The 27,366-nt window shown below is 44.5% G+C and overlaps 2 protein-coding genes across 5 annotated transcripts in view; both read right to left on the bottom strand.

The window, feature by feature from the left end:
• Positions 1-14,080: 14,080 nt before the first annotated feature.
• grk1b (G protein-coupled receptor kinase 1 b) lies at positions 14,081-21,228 on the bottom strand. Of its 4 annotated transcripts, none has more exons than XM_041238273.1 (8): positions 20,525-21,228; positions 17,980-18,107; positions 17,601-17,758; positions 17,108-17,191; positions 16,320-16,453; positions 16,116-16,131; positions 15,002-15,166; positions 14,081-14,675 (listed from the first exon to the last, which is right to left on the bottom strand). In XM_041238273.1, the coding sequence occupies exons 1-8, from the start codon at positions 21,221-21,223 to the stop codon at positions 14,371-14,373; spliced, it is 1,689 nt and encodes a 562-aa protein (XP_041094207.1). In that variant the 5' UTR covers positions 21,224-21,228; the 3' UTR covers positions 14,081-14,370. The 4 variants fall into 4 exon arrangements, with proteins under 4 accessions (XP_041094207.1, XP_041094209.1, XP_041094205.1 ...); XM_041238275.1 differs by lacking the exon at positions 16,116-16,131 and adding an exon at positions 16,138-16,156 and having other exon boundaries at positions 14,081-14,663; positions 15,005-15,169; positions 16,317-16,453; XM_041238271.1 differs by lacking the exon at positions 16,116-16,131 and adding an exon at positions 16,138-16,156 and having other exon boundaries at positions 15,002-15,169; positions 16,317-16,453.
• A 4,014-nt stretch (positions 21,229-25,242) lies between these two features.
• The window catches only part of LOC121306480 (protein phosphatase inhibitor 2-like), a 4,346-nt gene continuing 2,222 nt past the window's right edge, over positions 25,243-27,366 (bottom strand). The window contains exons 3-6 of the mRNA XM_041238201.1: positions 27,131-27,214; positions 26,746-26,837; positions 25,733-25,843; positions 25,243-25,259 (exon numbers count right to left, since the gene is read on the bottom strand). Of these exons, the coding sequence (XP_041094135.1) occupies positions 25,243-25,259; positions 25,733-25,843; positions 26,746-26,837; positions 27,131-27,214 (304 nt within the window). The remainder of the gene's footprint in view (positions 25,260-25,732; positions 25,844-26,745; positions 26,838-27,130; positions 27,215-27,366) is intronic.

Genomic DNA, 27,366 nt, shown 5'->3' on the forward strand with positions numbered 1-27,366 from the left:
TCGGTAACTGTCAATATTTCCAAAGTAAATGGTTGCTTTTTGTACATTTATTGAAAGCTTATTGGTAAAGGCGCTTGGTTATTCTTGAGATGTATTGGTAAATGTTTGTAGTAAAGCGTTATTGTGTTTATTTCAGACACTTGCCACTTTACTTGCCAGTACCAGTAAATCTTGAGAGCTGCCAATATTGATACTTTTACAGTGACACGTACACGAACTCCCTTTCCCGCTGGGCGCTGTCATGCATTTCAGCCGCGTTCCACATCTCCGTTTCCGCTGCCCAGTGTTACTAAGGGTTACGTTTCCAACCTGCATGACGCTGCCACTGAGTTCAGAGCCTGGAAATTATGTTTCAAGCTCTCAGGATTACAGACCAAAGCTATATAAGGACACAAACAGGCCTAACCCTGCCCTAGTTTTCTTTCGGTCCTCAACATTGTCAAAACATTCTGGAAGGGGGAAGCATATTAGCTCTGCGCAGTGCCCTGGAGCACCGTGAAGTGATGCCCGTGCAACGCTAATATTATTCCCCGCCGCACTTCCTCACAATCAGCTTAGGGTATTATTTTTTATTTTTTTATTTTTAGTATTGTACAGATCACACATACAAGTATAATAAAGTGATTCTAGCCAAGAAACTAATTCCAGTACAGGTCTCAAATGCCTCGTTCTGAACGAAACACGTTATACTAAACTTGTATTTATTTATTTTAAATTTAAACAAGCTATCTGGTACTACACAAGATTAAAGAAATCTCTGTTTGCAAGCCCTGCTTCCAGTTAGGGTTGCACTTGCCGGTTTTTCAAAACTTTTAATCTCGATAAAAGTGATCCGGACTTTGTTTTCCAATATTTTTGCCTTCCAGATTTCTGTTACCTGTATTGTTTTGAGACGTGTGTTTCAGAAAATGCCACTGCAGAATTTCTTCTATCCAACTTACAAATAATTACTATTATGAAATTCGTTTTTTTTTTTTTTTTAAAGGAATCTCGATCACAAAATATAGAGGGTTACAAAATCACTTGGTCCAGATTACGTTTTGAGAAACCGGGACCTGGACAGTGAAATTGCCACCCACCCCTTCTTTCCTGTCATCAACCAACCAGCTGCTTCCCCCCTGTTGATTGAAATGTTTTGCAGCCAGTAGCATGACCCAGAAGTCACTGCTGAGATAAAATGATCCAGGAAGTGCAAGTATCACAGATCTCCTGAGAATAAGGCATAGCAACTCAGAACTTTTTTTTTTTTTTTTTAACTTAAAGTCAGATCAGCCTTCACTTTTAAAAAGCTCTTTCAAAGCTTCACATTTGAGACCTACGTTGACGGGGGTGCAAAACAGCTAAGAAATGGTTTTGCACCCCCCCACCCCCCCACTATAAAATGAATTAATTTTGCTTCATAAAGTCGAATGAAACCTGCTGAGCAATGTTACGTTAACGGTGAATTACAATCAGCTTAAAAAACAGGAAATTAAATAAACACTAGGATGACACAACTCGGCCACTCACTGTGTGCCACCCTGAGCAAGACACTGAACCTCCTTGTGCTCCGTCCTCAGTGACTGTGATAAAAGCGTCTGCTGAATCAATAATTCGTTAATAATTAATAACAGCACTTCCTACCTGTGACGTCCACCACTTTATGCGGTTCAGATAATGATCTGTTCCAGGAAACACTGTTTTTCCTCTCTGATTAGCCAAAAAGTATCTGAGACAATGTCAGTGTGGGGTGAGGGTGTCATGTTGTTGAAGCTGACACCCTGGGATCCTTCAAGAAGCTGCTTGATGAGATTTTGGGATCAATAAGCTACTAACAACCAAACGAGCAAGATGGGCCGAATGGCCTCCTCTCGTTTGTAAACTTTCTAAGGATGGAAACAGCACACTATTGTGAACGTGCATTAATATACCGCATAGCTCTGGCCAAAAGTTTTGTATCACCCTATAGAATGAACCAATTTTGCTTCATAAAGTCGAACAAAACCTGCTGAATAACGTTCCGTTCGCATTTTGAGTTACACACCTCTGCATTGTAGCAACCACCACCCCCCCACCCCCCCATCACCCCTATATACTTAAGGAAAAAAACTGAAAAATCTGACATGTCGAAATCTGACATGAAATACTGCTGTACTAGTGTTATGGCTTCTGGTAGGTGAGATCATTTTGTACTTTCTTTACATGATGTTATATAAAATAAATGATGTTCATATAGTTTATTTTTTATTATGTCTTAAGTGCTACAGACAAGAGGAAGGGAGGTGTGGTGCAAAAAGTTTCAGAACCATTGGTATTATTGGATGTGTGCTGGGAGGAGGGGGGGGTGTGTGGCTTGTCCACTGAGAGGATCCCGCACTACTCTCTCTGTCCACCAGAGCAGGGGTTCCCAACCCTGGTCTTTGGGGGACCCCCCCCTGTGTGTCTGCCGGTTTTCATTCCAACTGAGTTTTCAATTACTGAACTGAAACCTTAATTTAACAGATTGTTAGCTTAATTACACCTTTTTAAAGTTTTCAAGCTCTTACACAGTTGCACAGTTCAATTACTTAAAAAAAAAAATGTTATAGCTAAATTGAACTATTTAAGAGCTGGAAACAATTATAAAAAGTTCTAATTAAGCAAGGTTGGAATTAAAAAAATCACCAGGTTGGGAAACCACTGTGTATGGGAGCACCACCATTCACGTACAGAGGAGGCGCTGGGTGAGTCCGTCACAAATCTGACCACTAAAAATCTCTCTAGAGTAGTGCCTATTCATCTGCTAACCGCCTGTGCTTATCCTAGTTCCTTTTGAGTATTTGTTTTGCAAATTATCGCAAAAACACCAAAAGCACCCCAAAACGCCTGTCGCATCTCTCTGTTGCAGTATGCTATTTTCTACTGAAGTGTAATATCGATGATGTTATTATAACTGTATAATGCTACTACAATGTCGGTAAGTGTTCTTAGAAGTTTAAAAAAAACGAAAAACAAAAAAAAATCAGAAAAAGAAACAGTTAGAGCAAGCTTGCTTAGAATTAACGAGCAGACTTCGTTAGCTATAGAGAGGGGACTACAGTCCTGTTGCTCTTGTCCAATCGGTGATTGTTAAGATTTTTAAAAAATGAATGAAATAGCAAAACGTGTGTAATGTTTTTACTTATTCATGTGCACTCTCTTTTGTTGGACCGACATTATTAGGCTTTCAAATAAAACACAATAAAATGTTGTTCTAGGGATAAAAAAAAAAAAAAAAAAAAAAAAATCAAAAACTTGTCCAACTGTTTTTATTGATGTGTTTATCGATGGATGTGTGGTTTGTTTGTTTTTTTGAACGCTAACAAAAGCTCATAACTTAATCCCACCGTTTTGGATGGTTGCTGGATTTTGAGAAGAAAAAAACAAAACAAAAAACGTTTCACTCTGCAGAGTCCGAGTTTGGCTGCCTGCCTGATCCTTTTGCTTACACTGCCATTCTTATCCTACCCATGTAAGAGAGACTGAGAGAGAGAGAGAAAGACAGACACAGAGTTAGAAGATAGAGAGACACAGAGAGAGAAGAGACATAGAGTGAGAGACAGAGTGAGAGAGATGAAGACACAGAGAGAGGAGAGATATAGTGAGAGAAACAGACACAGAGAGAGAAGAGAGTGAGAGGCAGACAGAAAAAGATAGTGAGAGACGCAGACAGAGAGAGGAGAGATAGTGAGAGAGACGCAGACACAGAAAGGAGACAGAGTGAGAGACAGACAGAGAGGAGAGAGATAGTGAGAGATACAGACAGAGGATAGAGTGAGAGAGACGCAGAGAGAAGAGATAGAGTTAGAGACACAGACAGAGAAAAGAAAGCGATAGAGAGACACAGACACAGAGAGGAGATAGTGAGATAGACGCAGACACAGAGAGGAGAAAAAGAGAGATGGAGTGAGAGACACAGTGAGACAGAGAAAAGAGAGAGACTGTGAGAACACACACACACAAAATGTCGTCTCGACAACTCCCCCTGCTGACTCCCTTTAGAATAACCCTGCTGGAATTATTTTGACACGAGCCAGTCAAGCAGAAAGAGTTTGACACAATAAACAAAACATTTAAAAAACCCAATTTTATAAGGGGTTGCTGTTAAGGCCTGTGATGAAAGTACGATCTTAAAAGAGTGCGGGTTCTCGACACACTGCCAGTGGTGTGTGCACACGGCCCTACAGCCGTGTCCCTCTGTCTGCAGCGTTTTGCAACTGCAAACAAAGACTACCACGCGCCCCAAAAAAAGGTCAGTGACTCACTGTACAATCTGTTTCATTTCCTAATTAAAAAAAAAAGTATGAACTTAATTTAGATCTTTTATTTAACATTGTGCATAAAAAAAAAAAAACTACAGATCGCCAAACAGATGAATCCTGAAGGGGACAGTGCCCCAAAGGGTGCAAACTGTGAATTCATGACGAACGTTTCAGATTTTACGTCATGTGTGGTCCAGTGGTTAAAGAAACAGGCTTGTAACCAGGAGGTTCAAATCCCAGCTCAGCCACTGACTCACTGTGTGTGACCCTGAGCAAGTCCCTGAACCTCCTTATGCTCTGTCTTTCGTTGTTGTAAGTGACCAGTGCACCTGAAGCATAGTTCATACACCCTAGTCTCTTGTAAAGCGCTTTGAGATGGTGGTCCACTATGAAAGGTGCTATATAAAGAATTCTAGTACATGGGGGGAGGGAATGAGTTTTTCTTGCTAAGTCTGAATAATAAATAATACGTTGGAAGGAGAGTCAGGTTAAAGTCCCCCACTTCCTCTCTCCACTGTCCCTGGGAATCAATTCAAAATCAACATATTTTTTTTTAAACGCAACCTCAAGAGAAAATATAAAAGCATTCATTTTGATTCAAGAAAGACCATTCAAGCAAGAAGAGAGAAACAAAAAAAACCCAACTAAACAGCTCTTAACACGCAGCGAATTGGGGCTTTATCGTGGCTGGTGGTATTCTTGGCTGTAAGAAGCTCAGGTTTGTTACAAGGCCATGGCGAGATCCACGACGAGAAGGTTTGTCAGGATGACCGTTCTATGAATCAAGCGCCGCGTTGCTAAAATATTTACTGGCAGGCTTCCATGATACATGTGGTCAGAAAATAAAAACACAATTCTAAAAAGAACACGAAAAACAAGAAATTGTTACAGGCAAGCTGTTTGTGTGTGTGTGTGTGTGTGTGTGTGTGTGTGTGTGTGTGTGTGTGTGTGTGTGATTTCATCAGGTTTATCTAAATCTGCAAAGACTTCACGACAAACTGCTCAACTTGCACAAAATAATATTTTGCAACAAAACAGAGAATTCAGTCTCTGTGCTTAAAAGCCTGGACTGGAGGGAGCCCCCTTTCTCTTAGGGAAGGGACGGAGGGAGGGAGCAGTTCAGTCTCTGAGCCTCAAGCCTGCCCTGGACTGGAGGGAGCCCCCTTTCTCTTAGGGGAAGGGGGGTGAGGGAGCAGTTCAGTCTCCGTGCCTCAAGCCTGTCCTGGACTGGAGGGAGCCCCCTTTCTCTTAGGGGGGTGAGGGAGGGAGGGAGCAGTCCAGTCTCCGTGCCTCAAGCCTGTCCTGGACTGGAGGGAGCCCCCTTTTTCTCAGGGGGGTGAGGGAGCAGTTCAGTCTCCATACCCATATTTTAAAAGTTGATTATATAAATTAATCCCAAACATTTTCCTTCCTTATAAAACGGATCTTACCTCATCTTGAAAACCTCCTATGGTTAGCTGGTGGGAATGTAAACAAAATGGCCTATCAGGCAGGTCAACGGTTGATTTAAAAAAACAGCTTGGGGGGCAAAACGCAGTTTAAACTGTCCCGTACAGCTACATACAAATGAAACTGTAAACATTCATCAGTACACATATGCTGCAACTTCGTCATTGTACAGCTTTTCCATTTAAAAACAAAAAAACTACGTGTTTGCGTTAAGCAAACAAACAAACAAATAAATTAAACATAGCGAGCTGTATTATTTGGAACGATGCACGGTGTAGCTAACGGTTCTAAATAATTTAAAAATCAATATATATATATATTTTTTTTTTTAGTTTTCAACCCGTCTGGGGTGTAGAGTTGGGTTTAGGTATTTTGTTTTGTTTTGTTTTGTTGTTTTTATCTATCTAAACTACGGGCTTGTCTGCCGCCTTACCTTTGCGCGGGACTAATTCCTTTCCTTTAACAGCCCTGGGCTCTCCTCTCTCTCTCTCTCTCTCTCTCTCTCTCTCTCTCTCTCTCTCCTTTCTCTCTGTTTTCTTCCCTCGGTTTATCGTTTCTTGCCCCCCCGACAGTTTGTTTGTTTGTTTGTTTGTTTGTTTGTTTGTTTTTTTGTTTTTTTGAGTTTTGCCTTTGTTTTTTTGTGGCGGATGAGCGCGCAGGCAGGCATCTCGGTCGAGTTTATGGCGCCACCTACCGGCAATAATATAGACATCTATATTATTATTATTATTATTATTATTATTATTATTATTATTATTATTAAGTTATTATATATATAATTAATTATATATTATTAAGATACCAGATTTTTTTTTAATTCTAAAGTTTGTTATTCATAAAGGCAGTTGTGAGTACTGCTGTCTACCTGAATGATGTTGAAAAAAAAAAAAGGAATATGAGATTATGAGTCTTGTATTATCGTTCTCTCATTTTATCAAGGAGGTTAAATGACCCCTGTGCAAGTCACTTTACCTCCTTGTGCTCCGTGCTATTGGTAGGGACTCTGCAGCCGTTGTTGATGATGCAGAGTTCGCCTTCCTAGAGTCTCTGGAAATCGCTTTGTATAAAAGCCTCTGCTGAATGACTCGATACTAATTCTCTAAGAGGGGGGTCTCTTCCTTGCTTTGAATCCTGTGTCTGTGTTCAGGTAAAGGGTTGTGTTCGTGCGGACCAGCCTGCGCGGGGACCCCCGCTTCTCAATCTAGGGCAGAGATGGGACAGAACGAAGCCCTTAGCTGAACTGCGGGTGAACATCTCTGAACTCACCAGGTACTGTCCTTTACCAAGCGCCTTCATTTAATGTTCCTAAGGAAGGGGAGAGCTTTCAATGACACATAAATGTTATTTTGGTGTTTGTTTTTTTTCCCTAATATTCTCTAAATCTGCCTTGAACCCCCCAGGGCAGCCCAAGCACCTGGCCCTGCTCCATTCGAGTCATGTTATAGCATGACCTTTCAGCTCTGCCAGCTCCACAAGTTTGGACTGGAGTTCAAAGGGTTTAAATAGCGTAAGCCCCAATAGCTGAGCTTGGCATTCAAAGCTGTTTGCTCTGTTACATTAAAGGAAGATGCAAGTGAAGCTTTGAGGCGGAAGGCGTGCCATGCAAGTCAGCGTGGAAGAAGGAAGAGAAGCAGCTACGTTTTTCTCATCTGTTTTGTCTAATCTGTATTTGTTTAAGGAACTTATAATTGGCTGACCGGTTTTGGTAGCAGTGATCAGATATGGGTGAAACTTGGTACGGACATTCATCAGTTAGTCGACCGAGATCTCGCATAACAGGCCAGCTAAGTCTCATGACTCCCAGCTGTCCGATTCAGTCAGTCCCGTCGATGCAGACTTGCTTCGAATGGCTGGTGAAAGCAAGGCTTGTTCTTCTCCTCCCTCCCCTCCCGGAGCGTTGAGTCCTCCTTCGAGTTCCGCACCTTTGATCCGGAGGGACTGATCATGTACGGAGACGACCAGGAAGAAGGGGATTGGTTCATGCTGGCTCTGCGCTCCGGCATTCCCGAAATGCGTATTGGAAAAGCAGTTGCCAGCTTGACCGTGTCTGGGGGTCCGATGCTGAACGATGGTCAGTGGCATCGGGTAGGTGTCTGTGTGTCTGTCTGTCTTCTTTTCATTTCAATAACAAACTTCATGAACCCCAGGACTGGGTAAAGCAGCAGCAGGGCTAGTGTGAGTTTGTAACCCTGCTCAAACTCCTGGCTCCTGAGCATTGCAATATTAATAATACTAGACTTCATTGAGGGGAGCTCTGAACCCCAGGACTGGGTGCAGCAGCAGCAGGGCTAGCGTGAGTTTCTAACCCTGCTCAAACTCCTGGCTCCTGATCATTGCAATATTAATAATAATATAGACTTCATTGAGGGGAGCTCTGAACCCCAGGACTGGGTGCAGCAGCAGCAGGGCTAGCGTGAGTTTCTAACCCTGCTCAAACTCCTGGCTCCTGATCATTGCAATATTAATAATAATAGCAGACTTCCTTCAGGGGAGCTCTGAACCCCAGGACTGGGTGCAGCAGGGCGTGTGTGAATTGCACCCCCTCTATATAGAATGAACTCCCTCAGCTTCATAGAGTCCAGTGAAAGCTGCTGAATAATGTTCCCTTGTTAACATATTGAATTGCACCCCCTCTATATAGAATGAACTCCCTCAGCTTCATAGAGTCCAGTGAAAGCTGCTGAATAATGTTCCCTTGTTAACATATTGAATTGCACCCCCTCTATATAGAATGAACTCCCTCAGCTTCATAGAGTCCAGTGAAAGCTGCTGAATAATGTTCCCTTGTTAACATATTGAATTGCACCCCCTCTGTATAGAATGAACTCCCTCAGCTTCATAGAGTCCAGTGAAAGCTGCTGAATAATGTTCCCTTGTTAAGATATTGAATTGCACACCGCTTTGTAGTTTTCCCCCAAAAAACTGACATTAAAAATGTGACATTTTGAAATCTAACATGAAATACTATTGGACTGCTATTTTTTAAATCCTAAAATTCTAGGTGGTGCAAAACTTTGTCCATAGCTGTAGGTTTGGATTGACAGCCCTGGCGACGGGTGGCGGGGGGGTTACTGTGTTTGTTTGACCTCCAGAGGTGAGAGGCGGGAGTCGGTGTGAATTCTTATTTTGCATCCCGTCAGATTTTCCTCCTGGAGACGCAGAGGACTGGGTGCTGACCGTCGAGATGACAGTTCGACCGGACTGATGGAAAGGGACTATACTGGTCATCACCTCCAAGGACAACCGGCCTCTGCTCACGCTGACCATGCACGAGAAAGAGGGGGCAAGAATATTATTTTATACCTCTCTTCTCCCACGTTCGAACTGTACAGTTGAATAAGGCTGGTAGAATGGGACCACAGTGTGCTAATTGTACCCTCAATGATCTTCAATGGCAATGCAATAATGGTTCTGTATTATACTGAGGGGCGATGGTAGCACGAGTATAGGACAACTGCAGTGGGATGAGGCTGCCATTGGTAGAATGAGACCACAGTGTGCTAACTGTCCCCCTCTCTCCCCTTCTCTCCAGTCCCAGGGTCTCCAGTTGGATGTTAAGGAGGTCTCACTGGTTTTGAGTCACAGACCAGTACGCTCATGTCTGGAGACCAGTGTGCCGCTCAGGGTCTCAGCGCAAGGGGTGGTGGTCCGAAGCAACTGGTCTGAGGAGCGGGGGGAGCTGGGGGACTTTGCTGCCTGGAAGCAGGCCTGGGAGGAAGGAACCACCCTCTCTTTCGGGGGAGCACCAGGTTGGTACGGTCCACTGGCGAATACTGCTGCAGGAGACCGGAGTTGAAGCTATGAAACACAGTCACAGCTTCCCATGCTGGTGTACAGCAATGTGTTTGAATCTGTGTGAAGAGTCACCTTCCCTGAGTCATTTCTACACACACACACACTGCTGTGCAAAAGGCTTGGACACATGTAGGAGTTACAATGCGTATCTCCACAGGTATTTTGTTCAGCTTTGGCTGTTGTCGATGCTGCTTGGTTTGGGTGGGGAGAGGGCAGGCGTGTCATTTAGTGGTCTCTGATTCGCTTTGTTCAAGGTCTTCAAGAACTTGTGTTGTGGGGAGTCCATCACATTTACCCAGCGTTTCTCAACGTGGGAGGAGGGGGAGGAGTTAAATTAGACGATTTAAATAAAAAAAAAACAACAAAATCTCTCTCCTGTCTCTCAGAATTGCTGGAGCAGACTGGCTTTCCCAGCCAGGGCTATTTCCAAGGCTGTGTGGGAAAGATCCGGGTTCAAGCGCAGGAGCTGGATTTGGACTTGACGCATTACAAACACGACTCCATCTGGTCCCACAGCTGCCCGGAGAACAGGGAAGACTGAGCACCCATCCGGGGGAACAGAACCCATTTCTGAATTCCCCAACCGCTAGATTATTGGTTTTATTATTGATGATCAGTTGATGGAATCTGTTCAATTAATGTCATTTCAATGTCAAGTTGATTTAATTTCAGTCACCTGCGTTATATTTATACAGCAGGTGGCCGGGCTACAATGACAGCAACTTAATATTGAACCCAAGATCACAGATCATTTTTAACTTGTTTTAAAGACCTGTTCTATTTATTCTATCTTTAACTATATGGTTATGATAACGTATGCTAGTTTTATTAACCACAGAAGTGTAGCTGTTATTAATCTGATCAAATAAATGATTAACTGGACCTGCTAAACTAGGGAGAAAATCACTCTAATTAAAACAAAACATAAAGAAATCAGCACGATAATATAGACTGATCCTAGTGCTAATTTATTTAGAATATACACTGTCTTAGATAGCATTCACATAATCTTCTGATACAGGACGGGAGTGGTTTAATCAAATCCAAATTGGTGCTCTATGATTCCACGCTTCTTAGAAATACAAACTCCCTCGGACACTCGGCTAGCTATATTTCTGTTTCAGTACTGCTGTAGGTTATAATGTGTTATTATGCATCAATGTTCAAGGTAGAAATGAAATCAGTTTAGTCAGTATATTTAAAGGACCTTTTTATTTGATTGCGTTACGTGTTCGCACGTGTTACTACAGCTATGTAAGTAAGGCGTGTGTTTTGTTTGAATTATTTTGTTTTTAACATTTTGACTCCTTTTTTAAACTTTTAAATTGCGTTCCCAGCCTCAAGATGGCTTCCCATGTAACTACACTGGACCGCTCAGAACTACATTTCCCATCCTCCTCCTGCTCACTGCTAAAGCCATCTCAGTTACATATGTGAGCAGGAGAATGATGGGGAATGGAGTTCCGTGCGGTCCACACGGGTACATGGGAAGCCATCTTGAGGCAGGGAGTGCAATTTAAAAGTTTTAAAAAAGGGGTCAAAATGTATAATATATATATATATATATATATATATATATATATATATATATATATATATATATATATATAAACAACACACACACCTTATGTAAACAGCTGTAGCAACACATGGGAACATGTAATACAATCAAATAAAAAGGTTTTTAATTCATACATAACTTCAGAAACACTTTATCTCTGATTCTATGGTTAAAGTTAGAACAACAAAGGAGATGATTTTTACCCTGGTGTGCCACAGCTGAGCTGTATTAGAGCATGTTACAGCACTGGGGAACCCCTCTCCCTTGATTGCATCATTTGTAGGGGCTATCCCGGTACAGCCACAGGGGTTCCCTTCCCTGGTGCAGTAAAATGCTCTAATACAGCCCAGCGTGTGGTTTATCAGGGTAAAGGCTAATCAAATCAATCGTGAATGTGCCCTACACCATCCTGACCACTAGGGACACTGTTTCACACCATGGTAAACTGCAGATTTACTGTGATCAAATTAAATCAGGGTTCAACAACATTATAAACCAGCTGGGTTCCGACTGGTTTGTAAAAGCTACAGCAGACTGATTCCATTGCATACTGTTGCTGATTTAAACCTTAAAAGTTTTCAAGGTAATGTCCCTCTAGAAAAGGATTCTAATCCAGGACTCCAAAGGGATCGTGTAGGTTCCCTGGAGCTGTACATTTAAAGGATTTCAAAAGGATTATTTATATATAAAAGGAGTGTCCACAGTGAGAAAGCCCAACCCTTAGTCTATCCTGATTGGCCAACAGATCAAGAAAACCACCAATGCACAAAAAAGGGGCGTGGTTAGCCCTGAGCCATTCCCGGCCCCAATCTACAGTGTTTGCCCTCTTAACCAATCACGGTAGATATAGCGGTGTGGGCTGTCCTTAATTATGAATGAAAAAGAGGCGGAGCTGGGATTTATGACGCATGATCTCTACAGGGTTATACAGACCTGCATTATTTTACATGATATGACATCATGTTAACAGCTATATACTACACAGAATAATACACACATTATATGGAATGCATTTACAATTTGTGACAATAGCAAAACACTGAAAATATAATAAACTATATATTGTCTGCGTCTATGTTAAATTTTCCTTTTGTATGTATTTATATTATGTATCAGATCTCTTGAATATATAACATACCTATATTGTATATAATAGATTGATATATATATAGATAGTGAACATTGTGTCATTAAATATATAATTGCAACATATAGTAATCAGTGTGAATTAACAGCCAGTTGGAAGCGAAATTTTCCGCTTATCAGAAAACAACTCCTTGCGGCAGTAAAATATATCAGAGTCCCGGATGAGAGGAAAAATCGCTTCCAATTGGCTTTTAAAGCAGTGAATTAATTGTTATTGGTCGGTACGTAATTGTAAAGGCGAGGGAAGGACGGCGTGTCTTATTTTGAAATCCATACACTCGCACACTCTCTCTCTTTCTCTCTCTCTCTCTCTCTCTCTCCTCTCTCTCTCTCTCTCTCTCTCTCTCTCGCTCTTTTAAATTTTTAAGTTTGACCTAAATATCGTACCGTCCTCCCTAGGTTATAACGGTTTCGCCAAAGTTGTGTTTACACATATATTTTAGTCTAGATTCTAAAGAGTTTCAAAATGTTTTAGTGCGAGCCCTCACGCTCTCCTCTCTCTCTCTCTCTCTCTCTTTCTCTCTCTCTCTCTCTCTCTCTCTCTCTCTCTCTCTCTCGCACACATGCTGGAGAATTGCCCACATAATGTGGTCAATGCAAGAGCGTTATCCGTTGACGTGGCTCCATTTGCTCTATAGTTTACACACAATGTTGACTCTAAGGTAGAGCCAAAAAGGTAACTGTTTCCCAACCCTTTCTACAGTCAAGCTCAGTTTGGTCCGACCTACCGCTCACAGCCCAGATCACCCTTCCTCGCCTTTCGCTCTCCCACATTGTTTGCACAGCGTAAGTGATCACTTTTCTGCATATTGTATCAAACTTGTCACTGTGACTAATTATCTACCTGAAAGAAAACTGGTACAAAAGTAGTGTTTTGTCTAATGAAGAGCGAAGTAACACATCAGCCCACCAGAGGGGGCCAGCGCTTCACCTAACGACAGTGTCTGATTGCCATAATAGTCCTGGTCCTGGAGAGCCCCTATCCAGCAGGCTTTCTAGATGCATCATCAATGGCTAAAGACCTGGAACACCTGTTAATCCGGACTAATTAAGCCACTAATCAGTTCAATTAAGTAATTGAGAGACTGTTGAAACTAATTCCAGCAGAGCAGTATCTCTCCAGGACCAGGGCTAGAGACCCCTTCCACACAACATACCATAGACTAAGGGTGCACAGATTCGGTCCCCAATATAGTGACCAGGAGTAAGTGAATAAATTAGTTCAATTCAGTATTTTAAGACTGGGGGGGGGGGGGGGTATTTGAGGGTCAGATCCAGATCTGCAGGGACCCCCCCCCCCCAGTTATCACAGATTTCTGGGAAATCTACCCACTGCTGTGTAAAATTCCCATTTCTTAGAGAATCTTGGAAATAGACAGATTTTTTTTTTTTTTTAGCTCTTAAAAATGAATAGAGCGAGCGTTTGCGTTTGCCTGATCGAGGCGCTGGCTGCTCCAATGCATCCAGGAACCTGGTGCTGGTTCAGTTTGTTTCCTTCCGGTAAAAGACTGAACGCACGCTGCCAAGAGCACTCGAGATAGCAAACACTACTGAAAGCATCCCTTTAAATTAGCAGTGCTCAAATCTGTCCCCCTGGTCTTTGTTCCAAGCAAGTCCCAGAGCTGTGGCCAAAAGTTTTGCATCACCTAGAATTTTAGAATAGAATTGAGACATATAGATATAATTTTGATTACTTAACATCATGCAATCAAAGAAACTACAAAATCATATCGCAGAAAAAAAAAAAAAGCCGTATTCATAGTACAGTAGTATTTCAGGTTAGATTTGCGAAATGTTGCATTTTCCCATTATATGGGAAACTACGCAGCGGTGTGTGATTCAATATGTTAACATTATTCACCAGGTTTCATTCGACTGCATGAAGCAAAATCAGTTCATTTAGAAGGGGGGTGATGCAAAACCTTTGGCCGGAGCTGTGCATTAGTTAACTGTTTGTCAGCAGGTTGAAGCAGAACTGGATTGGAGTAAAAACCTGGACTGGACTGGACTGGAGGGATGGAATTGTGTACTGCGGCTTCAAATAGCTCAAGACAGGCTGATCTCAATGAGACCCAAAGGAGCCCTGCATTGGATCTCCCTGTCATGGTGAATCTGTGCACTGCTGAATGTTATCTAGAGCTCTGCCGAGGAGGGGCGTCCTCAGAGAAGCAGGCAGGTCCCTGACTTGCTCTCCGCTGGGGGCACGTAGTCGTAGCGGAGGTCGTTGGGGGTGGTCCCCTTGGCTCCCCACACGTTCATCTCCCCGAAGACCCCAGTCTCCACCATCTCCTCCTGCCAGGGGATGGGGATGTTCCCGGAAGAGAAGTCCTCGTAGAACTCCTTGTCTTTGTCATCCAGCACCACGCCTTTGATGGTGGAGAAGGCCCCCACGTCGCTGATGTCCTTGGCGTAAACCATCTTGGGGTCCGGAACGAAGGGGGGATCCATGAGACCTGCGGGAAAACAGACATGGATCAGCATGGTAAAGCACAGAGAGGTCTGCTAAAGCATTGGGAAGCATTGTAAAGCACAGAGAGGTGTGGTAAAGCATAGGGAAGCATTGTAAAGCACAGAGAGGTCTGGTAAAGCATAGGGAAGCATTGTAAAGCACAGAGAGGTCTGGTAAAGCATAGGGAAGCATTGTAAAGCACAGAGAGGTCTGGTAAAGCACAGGGAAGCATTGTAAAGCACAGAGAGGTCTGGTAAAGCATAGGGAAGCATTGTAAAGCACAGAGAGGTCTGGTAAAGCATAGGGAAGCATTGTAATACACAGCCAGAGGTGCTTGGTAAAGACCCCAGTTGATTGTCTTGAAGTAGGGATGGTCCTTGAGCTCCAGACATTGATTGTCCTTGAAGCCCAGGCGCTTGGCAGCGTCCTTCTCCATCAGTGCCTCGCACAGGGCCTTGCAGTCACTGCTAAACTTCTCCGGGTAGGAGACGGGATCGTTCAGGATGCATTGTAAAGCACAGAGAGGTCAAAGCATAGGGAAGCATTGTAAAGCACAGAGACACACACAACACACACACACACAGACACACACACACACACACAGACACACACACACAGGGAACACACACACACACACACACACACACACACACACACACACACACACACACACAGACACACACACACACACACACACACCTTGAGACACACACACATTGACACACTTGAAGACAACACACACAGAGACACACACACACACACACACACACAACACACACACACAGACACACACACAGGAGACACACACAGGACACACACACACACACACACACACACACACACACACACACACACACACACACACACACACACACACACACACACACACACACACACACACACACACACACACACACACACACACACACACACACACACACACACACACACACACACACACACACACACACACCACGCACGCACACACACACACACACACGCACGCACGCACGCACGCACGCACGCACACATACACACAGAGACACACGCACGCAAGCACACAAGCGCGCGCACACACACACACAGACACAAACACACGCATGCACACGCACACAGACACACACACGCAGACACACATTAACCTCAGCACCCTAGTGAAACTGAAAACATCACTCCTACTTTTTGAAGGAGACGAAACCCATGGTAATTTAAGAAAACTAGAACCGAACAGCTAAGTCTGCTTAGGAAAATTCTGAGTACGACATAGCTGCAGAATCTGGTGAATCTGTGGGAGGCTGCGCAACCCGCGGGAGCCTGAAAATCCTGCGATTTCACGGGGACTCTGTTACCCGCAGATCTGGACTGCAAAGAAACTCAGAGACACAGCACACCGGGGGACGAGGCGAAGCAAAGCCTCACGAAGACTCAGCAGACAGGGAAACTTTCTTCACATGATGCCTCGTAACGGAGGTCTGCATCTTTTATGAATCCACGCTCCTCTAACGAATCATCTTATTATGCTTCACACAAGCAGCCCATCAGGACCATCCCATGTGTCGTGATGCGTGCTGTATTGCGACCGACATATTGCGATATAGACTGTATCATGACTTTAGTGCACCAACCCTCCCTACCTCTGGTCAGCAGTCATGCAGACAGCTGTAAATACCTTCTCTCCTCGACTCCTGAACGGGCCCTTGGCTGCGATCATCTCGTACAGGGTCACCCCGAGAGTGAAGTAATCTACACTGTAGTCGTAGGGTTCATTCCTCAACAGCTCGGGTGCCATGAACCCTGAAAACAGAGCAGAGGAGCACTGAGCACACAAAACACACAATACACACTGAACACACAATACACACTGTACACACTGAACACAGACCAGAGGAGCATTGAGCACACAAAACACACAATACACACAATACACACACCTAACCCTAACCCTAATGGTCCATAATCCTAACCCTAACCCTCCCTAAACCTAACCCTAGCCCTAACTCTAATCCCCCCTAACCCTAACCCTAACCCCAACCCTAATCCTAATCCTCCCTCATCCTAACCCCAACCATAACCCTAATCCTCCCTAACCCTAACCCCAACCCTAACCCTAATCCTCCCAAACCCTAACCCCAACCCCAACCCTAATCCTCCCTAACCCTAACCCTAACTCTAGCCCTGTGGCTCTCCCGGGACCAGTATGGTCCACGCCTGCTTTAATCAAAGATTTACAGAGTGGATTTCTGAACTCTATCCTTCTATCTTAAAACACTGTTTTTGGAAACAGGTACAAATTAAGATAGCTTGCTAGCTAGCAGCCTGCTAAGGGCTGGCGGTGCTTTGTCAAACTGGCATCAGGAATCTTTCAGAGGCAGCGATAAGGGAACAGCCGTGGATTTTCCTGGAGCCTTTCCCAGAAGACAGATTGACAAACTGCGCGGTCGCACTGACCTGGTGTGCCTGCGTAGCCTTTCGTCTTGTCCTGTCCTTCCGGCAGCTCTGTGGCCAGACCCAGGTCTGAGATCCGCACGTGTCCTGGGACGAGCAGGGGCACAGCAAGAATGGACATTTAAACACAGGTGTAGGGGAGGCTAAACGAATATTGAGGGCACGCTGGAGAACACTGTGCCCAAGCCCAGCCCAAGCACAGCAAGGTGTGGTACAGCACAGTGACAGCATGGTAAAGCATAGGGAAGCATTGTAAAGCACAGAGAGGTCTGGTAAAGCATAGGGAAGCATTGCAAAGCACAGAGAGGTCTGGTAAAGCATAGGGAAGCATTGTAAAGCACAGAGAGGTCTGTTAGGGTTAGGGTTGGGGTGCGGCTTTGAGGTTGGGGTTGAAGTCAGGATTGGGGTTAGTGTTGGGGTTGGGGTTAGGGTTAGGGTTAGGGTTAGGGTTAGGCTTTGGGTTAGGGTTGGTCTCAGTGTTGAACGTATGGCTCACCTGCATCATCCAGCAGCACATTCTCTGGTTTCAGGTCCCTGTAGATGATCCTGTGCTGGTGCAGATGCTCCAGTCCACAGATGATCTGGGCCGTGTAGAAGCAGGCTCTGTCCTCCCCGAAACCTGGGTTCTTCTCGTCCACGTTGTAAACATGAAACCTGCCATGTAGAAAAAACGAAAACTCTACCCAGCGTGACAAAGCGAAGGCTGGGCCAGAACCTCTCTCTCTCTCTCTCTCTCTCCTCTCTCTCCCCACCTCTCTCACTCTCTGGTTTGAAGGGATATCACTATCACAGCTCAGCACATCCAACGGGCGAACGAACAATGACATGTTTAATCGATTCACACGTCTAGGTTGAAATCATTCTCCCTCTCATACCTGAGGTCGCCCCCGTTCATGATGGTCATCACAAGGCAGAGGTCAAGCTTGGTCTGGAAGGCGTATGCCAGGGTTACAATGAACCGGCTGTGAACCTTCGCTAGGATGCGTCTCTCCACGATGGCTCCCTGCGAGACACACAGACATGAGAGCAGCTATAGTCCACAGAACACCACCGCTCTCATTACAAAAGACTACAACTCCCAGAATTCCATGCCACTTCCCAGACCGTAGTTGAACAGGTAATTAATAATGTTTGTGCTCTACATTTTACAACTGCTTGGGATTTTTTTTTTTAAACTATTTATTCCTGTTTTACATGTTAATGGATCCCAGCCAGTCTATTTTTAAAACCATGTTTCAATCACAGCCCTGGTCTTTCATAACAAAAATAACTACAAATCCTGCTTTCTAGTCCCACCTCCTCCCTGCTGATGAGTGACAGGAGTACAGTCCAATCCTGTAATGTCTGTGGGGGCAGCCGGCCAATCACGTACAGCTGCCTGTTCTGCTGGTGGCGGATTACCAAAGGCGCTTTTAATCCCCCTTGAACTATCCTTTCAAAATACCGTTATGCAAATATCATCGACTTGAAAATGTCAGTATTCATATAATATATATATATATATATATATATATATATTATATATATATATTTAAATTTATGTAGGGACTTAATATTTTGTGGCGTGTAGTCATTCTGAGTTGAATATCAAGCTATTATCATTTTTCTCTGTATCTGCCTTTTGATCGCTTTGGGCTTGTCTGGAGAATCCTGGATGCCAGGCGCGTGAACAGCCTGCCACAGTTCTTTCAGATCACATGGCACCCACCGCGAGTCAGAGCCAATCAGGAAGCTTGCACACATCACAGCATTGCAAAGCCAAGCGGAAATAATCTATTCATTATTACATCAAACATTCTGTTCCTACGGTAACGGAAACCATAGCAGCCACCGAACACTTAGAAATATATTATAAATAATGAGTACGTTCGAAAAGTTTGGGAACGAGGAAGGCTCATCCCTGGCTAGCGCACCATTCTCCTCTACTGATTAAAAAAAGCACAGAATCTCATCTATTTTTAAATCTTCCCAGTGTTTTAGATTCTTCGCCTGGTAGGCTGGTCCATGCATTTATAACTATCTTCCTATCTTCTGTCCGAAATGCTTCCACTTCTGCTCTCCTGTTCTTCTCTCAGTGCTGAATTTGAAGTCGTTCAAATTACAAACATATGTTTGTAAAGACATTGCCACTGACATTCTCAGTGTGTGATTCCCCCCGCAGAGGCGAGCAGATCACAATCCAGGGAGAAGCACCAGAAAGAGAAGGAGACCAGACCTGACCCTGCTGCTAAAACCGAGGGAACATTATTCTTAATAATAATAATAATAATAATAATAATCTAATGAGACGCCCCATCCAAGGTGGTATGACCGATGCACGGAGGAAGCTCGCCCCTCATCCCTGTGTGTTGGACCGCTCCAGGTTAATCTCCATTGCTCTTTAATTCCCTGACGAGATGGAGATCAATTGGTTTGGACACGGCTCTGCCCCGGCCGGCGTGTGGTTCGACCCCGAGCAGCTTTACAGAGCTTTTTAAAAAGCTCCAAGCCTCTTTTCATCGAGTAAATAGGCCCTGATTAGCGCGGGCTAATTCACTGCACTTATATAACTCAGGCAATCTCCTCTCTCTCCATCTCTCTCGCTCTATCTCTCGCTCTCTCTCGCTCTCTCTCGCTCTCTCTCGTGCCAGATCGCCCTGGTAAAAAATACACCTTTAAACATATTTACCCCCAGCGCCCACAAGCTCCCACGCCCGCTGTGGAACCGGGACGCCGACGCAGGGAGGCAGTTGAACAAAGCAAACGCAGCATTGCCAAAAAAGAGCTGAGGTTTGCAATCCACTATTAATCAGTTTCACAGGATCACTGACTCCCTGAATCCCAGAGTTAAGACCATCCTGCATACAGGGGTTCATTCGAAAACAAAAAAAGGCACCGGGTCTAATAATTTAGGATTTTTTGTTGGATTCTTGGAAAACTCTGTTTAGTATATTAAGAAACTCTTATGAAAATGTACAGTATTTATGCAGTGTCCCCCCCCCCCATGTTTTTTCAGTGGTTATGCTATACATTTACCAGAGTTTACCCTGGTTCACCATGTTTAATAATCGATGTATTTACCAGAGTTTACCCTGGTTCACCATGTTTAATAATATTTACCAGACCTCTCTGTGCTTTACAATGCTTCCCTATGCTTTACCAGACCTATCTGTGCTTTACAATGCTTCCCTATGCTTTACCAGACCTCTCTGTGCTTTACAATGCTTCCCTATGCTTTACCAGACCTCTCTGTGCTTTACAATGCTTCCCTATGCTTTACCACACCTCTCTGTGCTTTACAATGCTTCCCTATGCTTTACCAGACCTCTCTGTGCTTTACAATGCTTCCCTATGCTTTACCAGACCCCTCTGTGCTTTATTACACTGTGCTGCGCTTTTCCACGGAGGGGCTCTGATGCAAGAGGAACTAGCGAGACGTACCTCGTAGCCATTGCGCGTCTTCAGCCTCTTCTTGTTCAGCTTCTTGTTGGCATACATCTTGCCGGTCGCCCTCATCTGGCAGGCGTGGACCTCGCCGAAGCCGCCCTTCCCCAAGACGCGGAAATCCATGAACCACTCCTCAGTCACGGACTGCCCCTCCAGCCACTTGAACTGCAGGAACCGCAGGAAGAACAGGCTGCCCTTGTAGCTCTCCAGCGCCTTCTCCTCCAGGTGCCTGAACAGCTGCTGCTCCGTCTCCTTGAACAGGTCTCCTCGGCTGTGCTTGTGGTCCTCCTTGACCCGGCTCACCGCCTTCTCTTCCAGGAAGCTGCAGAAGGTCTTGGAGCCCGAGTCGTAGAACTTGTTGACCATCTTCTGGGCCTTCTGGGGTCGGTCCTTCTCCTCGGACGCGGTGTAGTCTTCGATTTTCTTCCAGAGCTCTCCGGCCGTCTTGAAGGCTTCTTCCGCCTCCAGGTACTGCTGGAAGAGCCTCTTGCCGATGGGCTGCTTGATGCACATGGAATCGAAGGTCTGGTCGACCGTGTCCTTCAGGTGATCACACTGCGTGATGTGTGGCAGCTTCAGCTTGGCCCTCATCTTCTTGTCACGCATGGTGGCCGCCGCGTTGCCGTCCACGCTCCCACGAGCAGCCACGTACGCCGAATTGGCCACCACGGTCTCCAGGCCACCGATATCCATCTTGAAGTAACGTGGTTACTGCAGGGCAGAGAGAAGAGGGACATTGATCAACCGCAGTCCCAGGAAGAAGAGACAGAGTCAAGCAGACCAGCGTTTGGGCTCTAGTGCCTTCATCAGTGTTACTGAAACTAAACTGAGTCAAGCAGAGCAGCGTTTGAGTCAAGCAGAGCAGCGTTTGGGCTCTAGGCCTTCATCAGTGTTATTGAAACTAAACTGAGTCAAGCAGAGCAGCGTTTGGGCTCTAGTGCCTTCATCAGTGTTATTGAAACTAAATTGAGTCAAGCAGAGCAACGTTTGGGCTCTAGTGCCTTCATCAGCATTACTGAAACCAGAAGAGACAGAGACAAGTGTTTCAGCCAATGCCTTCACCCTATCCTGGTACAGCTGGCATTGCTGCATGGCTAGGGTTGTTTGGGTTCCACACCTTGCCCAGTCAATTCTCTGGGAGTTATTTATTCTGTCCTCTCGTTCCTTTCCTTTCCCCCTAGTGTCTGTAGGTTTTGGAGTCGATCTGAAACTGGTGCCAGAACAAATTGCAAGAGGTCAGTTCTGGACAGCGCCCCATCCTGCCCACGCATCGACCACGCCCCATCTTGATGACACCCATAACCACGCCCCTCCTGACCACACCCCCTGCCGGGCACAAACTGGGACCTTGACCTGCTCTTAAGCTGAGGGAACACGAAGCCAGTACGTGGATTGTAAGTTGTTTGAAAAGAGAGCTCTTTGTTCCTTTTGAAGATGGGTTTGTTCTGTATGTTCAGATCTAGCCCGAGGCATCCCTGTTTATTCATCTCATGATCTCACACAGTGCTCACTCCATTCCTAACATATTTTTAAAAAGGAGAAGGTTCTCTATTCAGAGATCCCAGGGTATTCAATAAGGCTTTAGTCCAGCTCTAGTCTGACTAGAAATTGTTGTTGTTTTATATATAGATATACACTGCTAGACCTCTCTCTCACGCTCTCTCTCTCTCTATAGGCAGTGTGGTCTGGTGGTTAAAGTCCAGGGCTTGTCACCAGAAGGTCACGGGTTCAAATCCCACCTCTGTCACTGACTGACTGGCTGTGTGTGACCCTGAGCGAGTTGCTTCACCTCCTCGTGCTCTGCGGATGAGATGCTAAATCAACTATTGGAAATGACTCTGCATATAATGCGCAGTTCACAGCCTGCCTCTGGAAAGCGCTTGTGATGGAGGTCCACCGTGAAAGGTGCTATATAAAGATATTACTATAAATTATTTTTCAGGTATTGCGTGATTATGAGGACCTTCTAATGTGTGTGCCTATATATATATATAGGCACACACATTAGAAGGTGAGGGAGGGAAGGATGGATGGACAGACCTTAGATGAAGGGAGGGAAGGATGGATGGACAGACAAACAGATGGATGGAGGATGGATCGATGGAAGGATAGATAGATAGATAGGACAAATAGATAGGCACTTTGAACATAATGTCAAATTGAAAATGAGTCCATGGAACTTTTCTTTCATCCTGTCTCTCTGTTTATTAGCAGTTGATCAAAATTGATTCTTTTTCTCTTAAACCAAGAGAGAGAGAGAGAGAGAGAGAGAGATATGGATAGATGGATAGATAGATAGATACGGATCCTCAATCACTTCCCCACAAGACAAGATAAAAATGCAGCGAAAACACAAGCTAACAAACACCGTGCACCGAGCGCGAATGACATCTGACATGTTGTCTAGAAATACTGAAAGCAACTTCACAAATTCAACAACAAACGCCGGGACTGGAAGTCTTGCTCAGTGGACTCGGTTGAAACGTGAATTCGTTGCGTTTCTTTTAGTAATTGTGAAATGCAGCAGCATTGCGCGTTTAAGATGAGACAGTAGAAACATTTTCAATGTGTTTTAAGATACAACGTATTTTGATCACCGAGTACCAAACATAACACACCTAAAACACAGCTTTAAAAATGAAATAAGTTATGAGCTAAACAAGCCCAGGTTTAAATGGAATCTTCCAGCACTGCCACTAGACTATTAACATAAATATTTACTAAGCAGGATGTAAATATTACATTCTTTAACTTTATATTGGTCAAACTTTTACACTGTAAAAAAAAATTATACATTTACTTTAATTTGACGTGTTTTTTTTAAGTTAATAAGGTAAATTTACCGTAATTTGACGGTATTTATTTATTTTTTTTTTATAGTACTTGAAAACATTTACAGCTCAGAGCAGGACAGAGTTCATATAAACATTGCAATAGAAACATGACGATAGTAACAGGTGTCCCGGTGTTTATACAGGATTTAATTAAAAAAAAAAAAAAAAAGAACATTCTAATAGCCTTTAAAGACGACACTATGCCCTAGCGATAAAAGTACCGATAACGAAGGGGTTAATTAATTTGTGACTCTGGTCCCATGCTAACTTCTGGTGAAGTTTGAGTCAGCAGTGTTTTTTTGTATTTGCTTATGTTATCAGAGATCTGTCGCACGGTTTCAACAACAGTATTTGGGGTATTTGCCTGTAGAATCCACTTGTTTTTGCTGTTTGATAACCTGGCCGCATATTGTAAATGAATTTATAATTAATATTCGGTACGCAGTTGTATTACCGGTTGGTGTTAGAGCCGCAATGCAATTGAAAATGATTGTGGGGAAACACAGACTAAAGCGGACAAACAGACAATGAAATAATAAACGAATGAATAAATAAAATGAGATGAAACTTACTCTATGCTGTTCTGAAGAAGTATAACAAATAAAACAAACGAAAAACAACACGATGTAAAAAAAAAAAAAAATTAAAAAAAAAATCAAATTCGGCCAATTTCTAGTCCTTTTATTGAATTTATTCTAGTGCTTAGTTCTTAGTTCCAGAATCGCTTCCCGGATCTCTCTCTCTCTCTCTCTCTCTCTCTCTCTCTCTCTCTCTCTCTCTCTCTCTCTCTCTCTCTCTCTCTCTATCAAATGCAAATTCACACTGGCTCTATTAGCATGACAGCAGTGATCCAATGTTGCCAAAGCATTTCAACAATGTCTCAAAATCACGCTCTCCCACTCACTCCCCCACTCACTCCCCCACTCTCTCTCTCTCTCTCCAATCCCCTCATTCTAGGAGCTCTCACCCCCCCCCCACCCCCCCACCCCCCCCCCCCCCCCCCCCCCCCCCCATTAGCCATTATCGCGACCCTAGCTCTCATACGTAGAAAGGCTTGTCCTCTCCGGAAAATCTCCCGACAAGCAATTTAGACCCGACACCGCACGAAATTTGCTGTACTTACCTAAACTAAAAGATTGCCATTTTTCAATGTTAGGGGGGGAGAGAGGGGGAAGGGGGGGGGGGGGGACCACAGAGGGAGGTCCCTATGAGCACCTATGGGATGAACTTGAGTCTGTCCTCAGCACGGTCCTCAGCCTGCTTCTCGAGGTCTTGAGTCAAGGCTGTGTTCACGGCAGCCGGAGTCTTTCAAATGCGTTTACTGCGGTCTTTAATGAACTCCTTCTTAATTTTACCAAAACTAGAACCAAACTACTAAGTGGTAGATTGCAAGACCTATTAAAGCACATTTACCATGAAAAAAAATACACAGCGCTAACGATAAGGGAACAAGTTCTCAACTCAACAGCACCCACTGGCGGATTTACTTCACATTGCAGCAAAAATTCCCTACCTATTTTAGCAGCATGCATTAGAAAGTTTAGCTTGTGGAAGTAAATCCATTTAATTTATCCATTAGCATGCTGACAAAATAGACTGGCTGCTTGGCTTCTGTCCTCAACTAAAGAGGTACCTTTGGGGAATATGAACAAACTGGACAGCGAACAAAGTGCTGGCAAGACTGTGGTATGATTAACAAGGCAACAGTGGATTACATTACTGGGGTGGGGGGGGGGGGGGGGGGGGGGGTAAAATTCAGCTGGAAAAGTGGTGGGTAAATTCACTGTCTGAGCTGAATTCTGTGTTTGCGTGAGGAGTCAGGCAAGTTCTTAGACAGCCGTGCAGACGGGGAGAGGGGGCCTAACCGAACTCTGCATGTCACTCATCATCTTCACCTGGGAAAAGAAGTCGAAAACAAAAACATAAGCAGGTTTGTCATTTTGCTCATGGCCGGTGCAATCCTATGGTCATTGGTGTCTACGCTTATCGAGAAACGAAGGGTATGTCAAGCCACAGAGCTTGATACCAGGAGGTGCCACTGACTCCCTGTGTGTGGGACCCTGAGCGAGTCACTGAACCTCCTTGTGCTCCGTTCTTCGGATGAGACACCAAACAAACGAGGTCCTATTGGAAGAGACTCTGCAGCAGCAGCAGTTGTTGGTGATGCAGAGTTCACCCCCCCTAGTCTCTGGAAGTCGCTTTGGATAAAACTGTCTGCTATATGATTCATTCATACTGCTCCTAATAATAACGATCATTTTGCCCGTGACATCGTCAGAAAGAGAATCAGTGAGGGTTGCCGTGGCTACAGTCATAGTCCTGATTGGTTGTTTATTTGTACCGCCCCTCCTCGAGCCAGCCCTCTTACCTTCGTCTCTTCCTGCCCCTCCCCTCCCCTCCTCCTCAGACACCTCTCTGGTGACGTGCTGGCCCTCGTCATAGTGTTTCCTCCTCTGGAGCTCAAAGCTTTGCTGTTCTGCTGGGAATGTAAAGACCAGGGTAACACTTTCCATAAAGTGTGCTTCATTTAATTATCACATCATATCAACAATCTTGTTATGCACAGCTATAACCTACAGCTCTGGTCAAAAGTCCAGAATCACCTAGAATTTTAGGATTGAGACATCTCTTAAATAAAAAAAAAACTATATGAACAGAATTTTAGATCTTTTATTTAACACCCTGCAATCAAAGACACTACAAAATGATCTCGCAAAAGAAAGAGAGTCTATACTCTCTTGAGGCTTCATGAGACTTTGTGAAGCAAAATGAGTTTGTCCTATATGGAGGGTGATGCAAAACTTTTGGCAGGAGCTGTAGTTAATGTGTGCATCTTTTTGCACGATAAATCCCTGACCCTTTTCTATAACTACTATAAAAAACACAGCAATGTCAAGTGTTAGCCAGCTCTGTATCATTGATGCACCCAGAGGTTAAAAACAATGAATCTATTGAGAGAGTCATATAATATAGCTGTGTACCAACTACAAAGACACAGTGCTTTTCTTGTTTTGAATTAATAGCTGCTTTATGGACTTATTTGATACCTGCTGACAAACGCTTCTTCAAAGTGGCTGCAGATGTGGTCCTGTGTTGACCCCCCTGGACTACATCCCCCAGAATGCCATGGGGTTGGAATTAGCCAGGAGGGGAAATGGCTAATTCCAACCTCATGGTATTCTGGGGGATGTAGTCCTGCATCAACCTCCTGGACTACATCTTTCCTCCTCCTACTCTGTGTTCAAATAACTGTGTCAAAACAGAGAAATGTTCCCTGAGTGGGAGCTTTCTAGCAATTGCAACCTCAATCTCATAATAGTTGCGCTGCCCCTCAGTATAATACGAGACGTGACTCGTAGCTATGGTTACGGCCCTGGTTACCTGGGTCATGCGATAGAGCTCCTCCCTCTTCCTCGATGTCTTCCTCGGTCTGTTCTTGAAGGATTCTGGGAGAGCCCACTAGCGCCATCAGCCTGTGGCACACAGAACAGCAGCCTTCAATTCACTCCTGTTCATCTTACAGAACTGGGTCCTAAACCTAACCTGAACCCTAACCCTAACCCTAAACCTAACCCTACCCCTACCCCTAACCTCAACCCTACCCCTAACCCTAACCCTAACGCTTTCAATATATGGCCCTGTTTTTTTTATCAGTTTTTGCCCTGGAGTTTGTCTCTCGTGGTTTGCATGCCTGTGTGTGTCTCTCGTGGTTTGCGTGCCTGTGTGTGTCTCTCGTGGTTTGCGTGCCTGTGTGTGTCTCTCCCACCTCTTTGCCAGCAGTTTAGGACTGAAGCGTCCCTGTGATCCAGACGTGCTGCTTGCCGCTTCTTCAAGCCCCCCATCATTCCCGCTGCAGGAAGACAACCACAGGAGGTGTAAAGCTGAGGGAACACAAAGCCACTTTCTCTGAAACAGCAGCTTGAAACCTGGGTCCAGGACACCGAGTTTGAGGTTTGCTGTGTCAAACCCCCAAGTCTCCCCTGGCGTGCTGCACAGCGTCCT

Source organism: Polyodon spathula, chromosome 48 (genome assembly GCF_017654505.1).
Source record: "Polyodon spathula isolate WHYD16114869_AA chromosome 48, ASM1765450v1, whole genome shotgun sequence".
Taxonomy (NCBI): domain Eukaryota; kingdom Metazoa; phylum Chordata; class Actinopteri; order Acipenseriformes; family Polyodontidae; genus Polyodon; species Polyodon spathula.